The sequence below is a fragment of the Marmota marmota genome, unplaced genomic scaffold (genome assembly GCF_001458135.2).
Source record: "Marmota marmota marmota unplaced genomic scaffold, marMar, whole genome shotgun sequence".
NCBI classification, from domain to species: Eukaryota; Metazoa; Chordata; class Mammalia; order Rodentia; family Sciuridae; genus Marmota; species Marmota marmota.
Window position 1 is genome coordinate 2,880,643 of NW_026000081.1, and position 11,774 is coordinate 2,892,416.

The 11,774-nt window shown below is 54.6% G+C and overlaps 1 protein-coding gene across 1 annotated transcript; it reads right to left on the reverse strand.

Moving 5' to 3' along the window:
- Positions 1–1,413: 1,413 nt before the first annotated feature.
- Positions 1,414–11,773, reverse strand: Alx3 (ALX homeobox 3). Its single transcript, XM_048815139.1, has 4 exons — positions 11,693–11,773; positions 5,879–6,195; positions 2,908–3,036; positions 1,414–2,529 (listed from the first exon to the last, which is right to left on the reverse strand). Exons 2-4 carry the CDS (start codon positions 6,041–6,043, stop codon positions 2,221–2,223), a joined length of 603 nt encoding a protein of 200 aa, XP_048671096.1. The 5' UTR covers positions 6,044–6,195; positions 11,693–11,773; the 3' UTR covers positions 1,414–2,220.
- Between the last annotated feature and the right edge of the window lies 1 nt (position 11,774).

The following is an 11,774-nucleotide window of genomic DNA, read 5'->3' on the forward strand; positions in this document are numbered from 1 at the left end:
TAGCTTTCTCTTCATTTAGCTGTCACTGGACAGAAAAATATGAGCTGTGGGCAGATGCCCCTGGATGGGAGCCAGTAGCTGGTCTATGGCCTCCCTGTGCCCTTCCCCAGCAGGTCTCCCCCCCAACATGGGCCCTCTCCGGCCTTTGCCTCTGGCCTCTCCCTGCCTCTATACCACTCTTGCTGCCTGTATCTCAGGCTTGACTTTCCTTCTCCTGTCTTGTTTCCACTTCAGCTTCCTTTGCTTAAGTTTCACAGATTCCTTCTTCCTCCCTCCCTCCATCTTTCTAAGTTGAGAAAGAAGGAATCATGTTTTTCTCAATCCTTGTCTCTGGCACATAGTTACAAGCACAGAGTAGAACCTCAACAATTGTTTTAGAACAAACCAACTTCTTTACAGTTCTCGTTTTTGTGGAGCAAAAGCTCCAGACCTTTGCTGACCACTCTGTGGGTGAAGAAACTTCTAGTGCAGTGGTGTGGGCCCTGGAGTCAGAGGTGGAGGCTCAAGCCTCAGTTCTACCACTGACCAGTGGGTGAAGGTCTAGGAGGCTCATGGAGGTAGCTGGGGGACCTCTCCCTCCTGTCCTGACTCCACCCTTTCTGATCAGCCCCTCCTACTGTTGGTATCTGGACAGAGGAAAGAATTCACCAGTAGCTAGGGAGAAGAGGGAAGACATTGGCTCTGGCTCCTCTGGGGATGTGTGGCTTCATCACAGTGACTTTCTTGGCTGGGAAATCTGATCTCATGGGGAGACTTGCTCCCTGTTTGGGAATAGGCACAGCACTCATGTGTCTGCGTGCTTGGGTTTCTCTGTGCCTGAAAGATGAGGCGTGAGGTGGGGGTCGCTGGGCTGTGTCTGAGGTGGAATTCTTCTGAGCAATGTGGTTGTGTTTACTGGGAGGGTAGGAGGGCCAGGCTTGCTTTTTTCCTGCCTTTCAGGCTTCAGAGATAAGGCAGAAAGTGGGGATAAAGGATAGAATGGGTAATACTCGGAAACCACAAGAAAGAGTTCTGGCTTTTGTCTCCGCCCCACAGCTCAGGCGTGCTTCTGGGGCATCTGGGAGAGGCAGTTGCCCCACCCCCAGCACTCTGGGGTCCCAGACCCCAGGAGCTCAGAGCCTTTGGTGGGCACCCTGTTCTTTCATTCTCCCCTCCATTGTCAGTTCCAGCACAAACTCAGCTTTTTGCTTCTTTCCAATGCCCAAATTTCCTGCCTCCCAGCACCCACTGAAGCCACAAGAGACCCTGTGCGGGTAGCAGGGCCTAGCATGCCATTCATCATTCCTGAGGGCTCTGCAGCAGGCCCACATTCCCCTGGGCTCCGGAATCCTTGGTGGCCCATCAGGATCCTAGACACGAACCAGTCCAAAAGCAAGTGAGTGCCAAGCCCTGAGGATACACAGTCCCCTCATATAAAAACACCACCATTTTTATCACAATGCCGGGCAACACTTGTTTTGTTTACAAAAGTATCTTTACAAAAATGGGGGTTAGAATCCCAGGGGCTCCAAGACTATAGAAATCTGTTTGAATCTGACCTACATCTAACACGGCTTCCAAGGCCTAGCCTGCTCTGGTCCCATGGAAGCGAATCCAAATATTTGGTGGTTTCTGGAGGAATTTCTGCCCTTTGGAGGAGATGACTGCATAGCATGTTGGGAGATCGGGCACAGGGCAGGAGTAAGGGATGGCTGGAGCAGAGGAGACCACACCATTCATGCTGTCCTCCAAGCCACACACTGGGTGCATGCCCCTCGGTGGTGGGAGAAGTGAGGCCAACCCTCGACTCTGGTTTCCCCTTTGTCATAAACCAAACTCTTTGGTTTCCCCTGTGTAACAAAGAGTTCCTCCCAGTTCAATTTTCTTCTCCCCTTTTCCTGGGCTCCCTGAATGAAGAGTTGGGCCTTTTTAGCTGGAAAGGCAACAGCTGGACTTGGGCAGTCTCGAGTAGGCAGGGTAATGTCCCTCCCTCCAGTCCAGTTTGAATGAAAGGACTTTTGTAACAGGAAGGATCCTGTCTGCTTAGAAACCCCTTTCTCCTAAATAGTCCTAAAGGAAAGACCCTATTGCATGTTTCCTGCCAGGGCTGAGGGTCCCTGCTGCTCTCCAAGGCCCCTGGAGGCAGACGTGTGTGCTCTCTGCTGTCCAGGCAGGGTGGGCCCAGAGCAGCTCAGAACATAAATGGGGGTGGGCAGCTCAGTTACATATCAATGCCACCCATCACGTGGTCCAGTTCAGCAGGCTGGGCGGCTCCTTGGGCTTCACCCTGAGTGAGACGAGACTTGGAGACTTGTAGTCGCCATCCGGAGAGGGCTCAAAGCTGTGGCCCCCCAGGGCAGGAGGAAAGCTGTGGATGGAGTAGATGCCAGGGTGGGCTGCAGGGGAGGCTGGCACCCCCATGAAGCCAGCCACATTCCCATGGGAGTGGGAGTATGGGGACATGCATGGGGAGGGAATGCCCTCCGGAGAGACAAGGCAAGGGCCTCCTGGGCTCCCGGGCCCTGGACTGGGCCACAGGGAGCTCTGCAGCTGAAAAGAGAGGGAAAAGGAAGGCCATGAGCCAGCAGCCCTGGGGAGCTGCCTGCCTTCCCTAGTCATTCTCCCTTTGTCTTGAGGCCCCAGAATCTTCATAAGAATCATCCATTTGGCCTAGAGCTGTCACCTCTAACCACCACCCCCACTGGCATCCAGAGGCCCACCACTGCTTCTCCAAACAAAACTTCCTTCTATGATTCCTTGTGCTCTTCAGGTGTCACTCAGGGGGCAAGAGCTGATTTGCAGAGGAAATTAAGGGGTTTGCTCAAGTCACACAGGGCCCTGATGCTATTCCAGGTCTCTGTGGGCCAGAGCTCATGTTCTCTCTGGTGACCCCACCAGGGCCTGACTTGAGGGGGGTTAGGGTCTCACCTGGGGGTGACTGTCAGTGCGGGGCAGCACAGAGATGTCATAGGCAGCTGTGAAGGGGTTCCGCCCCTCCTGCATCTTCCCATAACGCTCACGCTTCCGCCACTTGGCTCTGCGATTCTGGAACCAGACCTGGGGATAGGTTGGGGAGGATTGAGGGAGTGCTATAGCAACCCTGAGGAGCCTGCTGGGGAGAGAGCTGATGTTTGTGTCCTGTAGAGTGGAAGCTGGCTCTAGGCTGGAGGATCTGGAACTGTGGAACTGTGGGGGCTTGTGAGTCCACACTGTCTTCAGGGCCAGGGCCAAGCCCAGAGAGGTTTACTGGCCCCATAGGCCCTCAGCTAACATTCCCCATGCTGAATTACTCTTTAGTTCTCCAGCCAGGCTGTGTCTGGTCAGGGCATATGGGGGGTTTGTGGACCTCAGAGTCCCAGGGCACTTCCTAGTGTTCCAGTGCATGGGTTTTGGAGTTCTAGTCTCCCTGCCTATTTTCCTTTTCCATCTACCCACCTGGCAGCATCCAAGGAATCATAAAGACATTCTTGTTCAGGTCATGGTCTTGTTTAAACTCTCAGTGGCTTGCTAGAGAGTTTGGCTCAGAACCTAGCTCTTTAACAAGACCCTTTAGGACTGGCCCCTGCCCACTCCACAGCCTCTAGTCCTGCCAGGCAAGAGCACTGAGTTCTTCTTACTTGTCTCCTTATTGGCCATAGCCCTCCTTCAAGACACTCAGACACTTGCTCCTTGCCAATTTGGCTAAGGTTTTGCCTACCTGGGTTACCTGCCTCCCCAGTACATATTCAGGCTAGGCACCTCTGTCTGCCCTTTCTCATCATGCTCTCCACATTCTGTGACCATAATCTTGGGAATCTCTCTCCCATTAATTTGTGAGCTCTCGGTAGGGGTGGCATATCTGTGTTGTGCACATCTATGTTTGAGATAAATTTGTTGTTGAGCCCCTATACTGTTGCATGTATTATTGTATGTATTTTTTACTTCTGTAATTTAACAGATATTTATGTGTCAAAGCTTGGGTTAGATGTTGATAATATCAAAACAAAACCAAACAAATAACTCTGTGTGTATGTCTGTGTGTGTGTGTGTGTGCGTGCGTGCATGCATGCACATGCATGTGCGCATTTTAAGTAACACAACTATCTGGGCTGGGATGAAAAATTCCCCAATCCTCATACTCCCCACCCTCCTCTCCATGGTCATTCTTCCTCATGAAGGCAGGCAGGGCCCTGATAGTTAAGAGACTGTCCATAGCTCTAATCCCCTCACTCCCAGGTTGCAGAGATTCCCAGAACAGGCCTGGCCCAGGTCAGAAAAGGCCAGTTGCCTGCCCATCTGCCTGGATTTCCTTTGTCTACTCTTGCTCCTCTGCAGGCGAATAAAGAAGGCTGGAGCCAGCCAATCTGTTGACTTTACTGGGAATTACTTCCCTTTCACCACCCATTTTCTCCTGAAATCTCCACTGTGGACCTCCACCTGTACTCTGGATCTGCCCTATGCATTGTCCAGATGTGGTCTTATTATTATTCCTCCCCATGGGATGGGATTTATGGGTGAGTGTCATGCTTCTCTCAGAGAAACATCTCTACTGGAGACCTTTGATTGTTGGGGAAGCTTCTGGACTGGGTCTGGGAGCCTTGTGGCTCCCCCTGCACCCTTCCAGGGTTGAAAGGCCTATAAGGGAGTGAGTGCGGTATGTGTCATTCCTCCAAGCACCTCCATAGGGAACAGCTATTCAGAGCCCACCCCAAAAGCCTGCTTACATGCTCCAGAGATCCCTGTTCTGGATTTCCATAGCTTGTGTAATCTGAATTTGTTTTGAATGCGGGGACACTTTTCTTGATGAATCCATGCCCTGGAGAGCCTGAGGAGATGGTCCTGAAAGTCTGTGTTAGGTATCATCTGGGAGGAACAAGTAAGCAGAAGAACCCAGCAGAGAAGGAGAAACAGCCTAAGCCCCTGTTTTCCTGTGTTGGATCCAGCTTTGAGGTCTTCTCTGCTTAATGGCAGTTGGCCTCTATAGACTAGTCTGCCACACCCCATATATCCGAAGTTGGCCCCCAGACCAGCACCTTTAAAGAATCTCTGGAAGGGCCTCTGCAAGGCATGATAAGCATGAGCTTTGTCCCTGCCAAGTGCCACCTGGTGAGGGAGGCAGACTCTTCCACTGGAGCAGTCACCTCAACTTTCCCTAGAATCCCACCCTACCTCCTGCTTGGCATGGGGGAGACTGCTATGAGTAAATGGGTGCAAACAACAACTTCCTTCTGGGCCAGATTTGTGCTGTACCTTCTCTTCCCTCTTTCTCAGCATCTACCCACCCTCTCCACAGGCTGGGCTCCCTGTTAAGGGAAGCAGACCACAGCCCCATCCTGGAAGCCCTGGACCTGGTGTCCATGGGGAGAGTTTGTTGGGGTATGGAAGGATTCCCAGCTAGGGTCTCCTAGGAAGGGTCTGGAAGCTGGCTGAGGCTAAAGGTGACTGGCTCATAATGACCCTGACACCCCTATCAGGGATATTCCTGTTCTGGGCAGCCACCTTGGGAGTCCTGATATGTGTTCGGCTTCTAAAATGCTGCTCCATCTGTGATCCTCAAGGTTAAGTTGCTGCTAACATTCCCTTTTCCTGAAGTGGGATACTGAGAGTGAGATTCAATCACATGCCCCCAAATCACCTGAGCAGCTAGTAAATGGTAGAGTTAGGACTCCCACACAGCTTTTTCAGCTCCAAAAGGCCATTATCCCTTTACCCACATGTAAACCTTGACTTAGGCTGGAAGAACCTGTGACTGTAGGGAAGCTGGGCATGGAGGGTGAGCCCCAGTAGGCCAGACTCAGGCTGGCCTGGGTGGAACAGTTCTGTGAGGTGCTATTGCTGCCTTTCCCAGCCCTTCCACTGTCTGGCCCATGGTCCAAGTGGCCAAGGCAGCCAGGGAACCCAATGTCCATGGTGCCCTCACCTGAACCCGAGCCTCGGTCAGGTCTGTGCGCAGAGCCAGCTGCTCCCGGGCGTACACATCAGGGTAGTGGGTTTTCTGGAAGACCTTCTCCAACTCCTCCAGCTGGAATGTGCTGAAGGTTGTGCGGTTACGGCGCTTCTTGCTCTTGTTCTTGGCTAACTCCATGGAGTCAGGGAGTCCCGGGGAAAGAGGGACACGAAGACTGGCCAGGCAGGGACCTGGGGAGCCTTGCAAGTTAGCGGGCCCGTCTCTGGGGCCCCCTCGGCAGTCCAAGGGCAGCTGAGGGAAGCTGGCGGCTTTGGAAGCTGTCTCCTCAGCTGCAATGGAAACACAGAAAGGAGGATGGAAAGAGAACCGGGGGTTTTGTGGGTGGAATGGAGGGAGGGGAAGAACACTGACGCTCCAGTCTCCGCCTCCCCCTGCCTTTCCCTTCCCTGCCCTTCCTCCCAGCAGCCACCCTCCATGGGAGCCTGGCATTCAGAGGCCTGCCTGCTGAGCCTCCAGCTGGGGAGGGGGCCCTAGGGAACCATGTGCTCTGTGGTCTGGGCGGATCTGCTGGGGCCAGAGGGGGGGGTTCATTTCGGGGAAGTGCTCTGTGGTGGTGTATCCCACAGGGTGTGGAGGTGCCAGGATTGGCGCCATAGCCGGGACTGCCACCCTGGCAGGGCCAAGAATGGAGGCGGGGGTGAGGACAGGGTGGTTGACATCTCCCATTCCTGCCAGGAAGGTCTCCCTTGTTCCTGACTCTGCAGGTCTTGGTTCCCACACCCTTATGCTCACGTGTCAGCTTCCAGGATCAGATGGCAGTGCGTGGAGATGCTTAGACCACCTTTAATTGGGCTGTCTGGGTCTCATTCTCTGAACCCCAAGTCTCAGGTCAACATTAAATCCCCCAGCTCTGCTATGTGAAGGACAAGATGGGACGACAAAGAAGCTTCCAAGGAAGTCGCCTCTTTCCCCTAAAGTTGTCTGGACAAGGACTTAAGCTCCAACAATGGAGAGATGGAGGCCAGATAGGCTATACTTGGAGAAGGGGAGGTGGGGGACCAGTGTTGAAATGGGGCACAGGCCCCTTTCTCTGTCTGTCTCGTCATGCCTACTCCTCCCTCCTCAGGAGTTTCTGACTGCTCCCTATTTGCCTGTGATTAACAAACAGGGAGGCTCGATTGCAGACTGGGCACAGTTCCCAGCAGCCCCACTCTGATGTGCTAACCCTCACTCAGGAAACTTGTCAGAGCCCCACCATGACTGACCGACAGGGCATGGTGAAAAATAGGTCACCCTGATCGCCCCCGCCCTCTCCCTCTGGTAAGGACCCCCAGCAGTGTCCCCATGAAATCCCTCCTCGACAGTCCACTGGGATGACAACCACGACGCCACAAAGACGCTCCACTGACTCATACCACTCCTTCCCTGGCCCAGGCCCATCTCCAGTGGGGGCCTGGCTCTCAGGAGGCCCAGTTAGCTGGCACCAAAATGTAAGTTTCTTCCTGAGGATTGGTGATGGGGTCATGGCTGCAGTTATGTGGGGATATAACCAGAGACAGGCTTCTCAGGATCTGGGTCAAAGGAGTCCCCTATCTGCAAGGTGGGGCACAAGTTCTGGAAGGTCATCAGTGAATTCTCATGACCACCCAGGCTCTGTAATAAGCTCCCCATATATGTCCTGGAGGCCTGGGACAGTCAGACAGTGCTTGGCCTCTGATTATGCCCAGACTGCAGCGATAGCTCAGACACCAGTAGTCCTTCACAACTCAGGTGTAACCCAGGGGAAGAAATGTTCCACTCTTGGAAAACATAGTTTGGCTCTAGGGGTGGTTTCATTTGGTAGAAGTTTAGGAAGGAGAAGTCACAGAAGTTGAATCTAATAATTGAAAATGGTCAGGGAAAGCAGGGAGACTAGAAAGGGGACACCCCTCATATGGTAGTTCCTCAAAATGACCTGAAAGGGAAGAGTCTTGGCTTCTTGGGTTCTCAGGGAGGCTATGTTTGACTCTAGGCAGGAAAGGAGTGACAGTAGGTCAGAGTAGGAGTTCCAAGAGGACTGGTAACACTGTGGAGAGCGCTGCAAAGCCCTGGGGTTTGCTCATCTATCTCTTGCACCCTTGGCTGTCTATCTAATAGGACCTGCCCAGAGAAAATGATCAGATTTGGGGTCCTGGGACTTGCTTTCCTGATCTTGAGCTACCCAGCTATTATGGTCAAGGGATGAAAGTGCAGGAGGATTTTTTTAGAACAGCTACTCCAAGAAAGAGCCCAAGCCAGCTGGCCTTTCACACACCTCCCATTCCTGCCCAGTCTATAGCCCTCTCCAAGGACCAACGAACTACTCTCTTCTCATTGCCATTACTCTGAAACCTCCTTGATCTGCTGAGAGGATTCCAGGGAGAGCAAGTATCTCCCTTCTTTGGGACACAGGGTGGTTTCTCAGAGAACACTGAGCAGCCTCCTGAGGAGCAAGGTCCAGGAGAGAACACATTAAAAGAGGATAAATGGCCAGGCACATGCCTGTAATTCCAGCTATTGGGGAGGCCTAGGAAGGAGAATTGCAAGTCTGAGGCCAGTCTGGGTGACTGAGGGAGACCTTGTCTCTATTAATAAATAAGGCTGGGGATGTAGTTCAGTATTAGAGCACCCTGGGTTCAATCCCCAGTATAGAAAGAAAGAAAGAGAGAGAGAAATAGAAAGAAATGGAAGGCAGCAGTCATGAAAAGGCCACCCAGGAATGAAAGCCAGCAATTTGAGTCTAAACTTTTCAGGGAAGCCTGCTCTGTTAAGGGGACATATCTGAGGTGTGTATAGGAGACACTGCACCCGGGCCAGACAGTGGATGGCAGAGAAAGAGAGTACTCATGTTGGATGGACACTGGGAGCCTGAGGCTCAATACCCACAGTGTCCTCTGCCTCCACAACCTCAGAACCACACACACAATTTGTCCAGAGTGAAAGCCAGGAGCCAGGATAAACTGGGGAACATACAACCAAAGTTCTCTGTCCCTGACCCTGGACCTGGACCTCACACCTGCCACACACCACAGCCCACTAGGTGCTCCCTTCAAGCCCCTGGGCTGCACAGAAACTGCACCTCTCTAGGCTGCCTACTGATAGCCCTGGTCCGGTGGGATGACATCGGCGGCAGCAGGGCAGCAGCGGCAGGACCAAATACCTCTTGCTGAACTTTTGCTCTGTAGTCTGCTGTTTCCTGCCGCCCCGCTGGGGTCTAAGCGATTCAGAAGTTATTCTGACACCTGGGTAACTCTGGCGAATACTGGAGTGGACATAAACACAGGACCCCTGAAGGGGCTTTGGTACTCTCCCTTGGCTTAGAAGCCTCAGCCTGGGACCAAGGATTTGGGACGTTCCTTCACCTCCAAGACCGGCCTCTGAGACTCAGCCTAGGTGGGGTGGATTTTGGGGGCAAAAGTCCAGCAGGAGTCTTTGCCTGAGGGCGAGTTCCGAGGTCAGGAAACCATGCCTGGGGACAGATTAGCGAGGAACAAGAAGAAACTGCTGATCACTTTCCCAGTCCTCAGAACATCCAGGAGCTGAAGGCACTAGGGTGATACCGCTAGGACATAGCCAGGGTCCAGAGCAGAGCTGGGAGTTCTCTGAAAAGGGCAGCCTGAGACCGTCAGGGCGAGGGTGCAAGGCGAGGGCTCTGCTCGGAGCGCAAGGCTCCCAAGAGCGCAAATGTGTGGCCTCTGCAAAGATCGCACCGCAGATGGGGCACAGCTGCTGCGCTTACTGGTCTGAACTGGAAACGCTCCGAGCCCAGTATTTTAAAAGCAGGGAAAAAAGGCAGTATCCCCCTTCGCCCATCAGTTCGCACCAAGTAGGCTGCGTGGCCTGAGTCCCTTTGGCTATCCCCTCCCAGCAACCGCGCCAAGGTCCTCTCTGCTGCTGCGCCGCCAGAGAGCTTGACAAAGCAAGACTCCTGGGTAGGTGAGCAGCGGCCAGGGTCTCCTTCCAGGCTCCTCTCTCACCGCCGCGCCTTCTTTTCGTTTGGCCTGTCGTCCGCTCATCTTGAATTGTTAGTTTTCTATCCCACTTGTTCCCATTTTGTTAGGCTCTATGCTTTCTGGATGTCTCGTTTTCTTTCGTTTTATCTGTTCTCCCTCTCTCCGTCTTTTCCCTCTTTCTCGTTTACCCGCTTGGTTCGATCTTCCGCTTGGTTCGATCTTCCGCTTGGTTCGATCTTCCGCTTGCTTCTTTTTTCGTTCGTTCGTTCGTTCATTTATTCCTTTCGGTTCTTCTGCCCAGTTCGCCGTCGACCGTTTCTCTCTCCTCGCCGCCCTCTTCCGTTGTTTTGTTCAGTTCTCCCCTCCTCCTCCTTTTTAGTTGTTTACACTATGGGGCTTTCTTTCTCCGCAATTCGTTCGTTGTCAACGCATCCTTGCCGTCGGATGATCCCAGGTTGCTGGGTTCCTCCCAGCCGTTTATTCCGCCCTAGCGTTCCCCGCAGTGAGCTCAGCTCCGGGGCTGTCCAGGCACCCGGACGGTCTCGGCAGGATGCAGCGCAAACAGCGCAACGCGGGCGAGAGAGTGGTTCCTGCTGGATGCGGGCGCGCTGAGCCAGGCCGGGTACCTGTCCCTGGCGGTGCTCTCGACACTGCGCGGCCGCCGCCGTCTGGCAGGGATCAGAGGAGCCAGACCAACTGCTTCTCATTAAGTCCCAACTGTGGTTTTTATCAGTAGAACCTCTTTCAAAGTGCACAGACACGAAGCTCCGCGGACTCGCTCATTTCCTCCACTGACCCCCACACACCTCCCCGCCCTCCCCTACACACTCCTACCGCCCAGGCTGGACTAAGGCCCGAATTGTCCAGCCACTCGGTAGAGGGCCTAGAAGCGCCAGCAAGGCAGGGCGGTTGCGGGATGGGCGGATCTCTGAGGATCCAGCTCTGGGCCTCAGCTGCGGGATGTGGCAGCAAAGTGAGGTGGGCGTGAGCGCAGAGTCCCGCAGGTCAGCGGGTGTAGTGGGCAGCGGCCGGGCGGCGGACCAGTTCTGACACGTTCCTGGATGGTGGTCCGGCCCAGTGGGCCTTAGCCCAGGAGCCCGAGGAGCCCAGGGTTTAGGCCCTCCCAGGGCTGTTCCCGACGGCCCAACGGTGAGGAGGATCCTGCGCGGGGACGCCAAGGTGAGAAGAAGACCATCACCGTGCAAAACGATGGGGAGGCCAGGTTAGTCTGAGAAATAAAGGACTTAATTATTCTGTCTTGAGATGGTACCCGCACTGTGGGACCAGCTATGGCCACTCCACCGAACGCCGAATTCATAGGCAGCGCCCTTCCTGCTGAGGCTGGGCCGGGGGGAGAAAAGGCCAGCAAGGTCAGGCCACAAATCCTCCGCTGAGACCCGCTTGGCCACTCCAGGTCGAGGCCCAGCCTCTGCGTCCTCAACGGGAGCCAGACACAAAAGCCAGCGTCGGGGCTCAGGGTGGTTCCCGGACCCTCGGCCCAGCCCTCGCTTCTGGGTCGGTGGCAGTTCCAGCACAACTCCGGCCAAATATAATCTTTCCTTCCTGCCATCGGGCCCGACTCGGCCCCGGGCTGTCGCCGCTCCACTCTCCTTGACCTTCTGCCTCCCATTCCCGCCGCCGGGGCCACCGGGGACCTTGCCTCCCACACTGCACTGGCCTTTGCCTAGCCCGGACCAGGGGCAATCTGGCTTCCGAGGGAGCCGTGGCCAAAGGCGAAAGGGGCAAAAAGTTGAGAAATAAGCAAGCAGGAAGGAGAAGCGGGGAGGCCCAGGCGGGCCAGGGTAGGGAAGGAGAGAGGGTCGGGCTGCGCGCTACCCGCGGCGCCGCGCGTTACCTTCCGCTGGGCCCTCGTAGAAGTGGCCGCCGTTGGGCGCCGGGGCCGGGCCCTTGGCTCCTGCAGGTACTTGGCGGGCCGG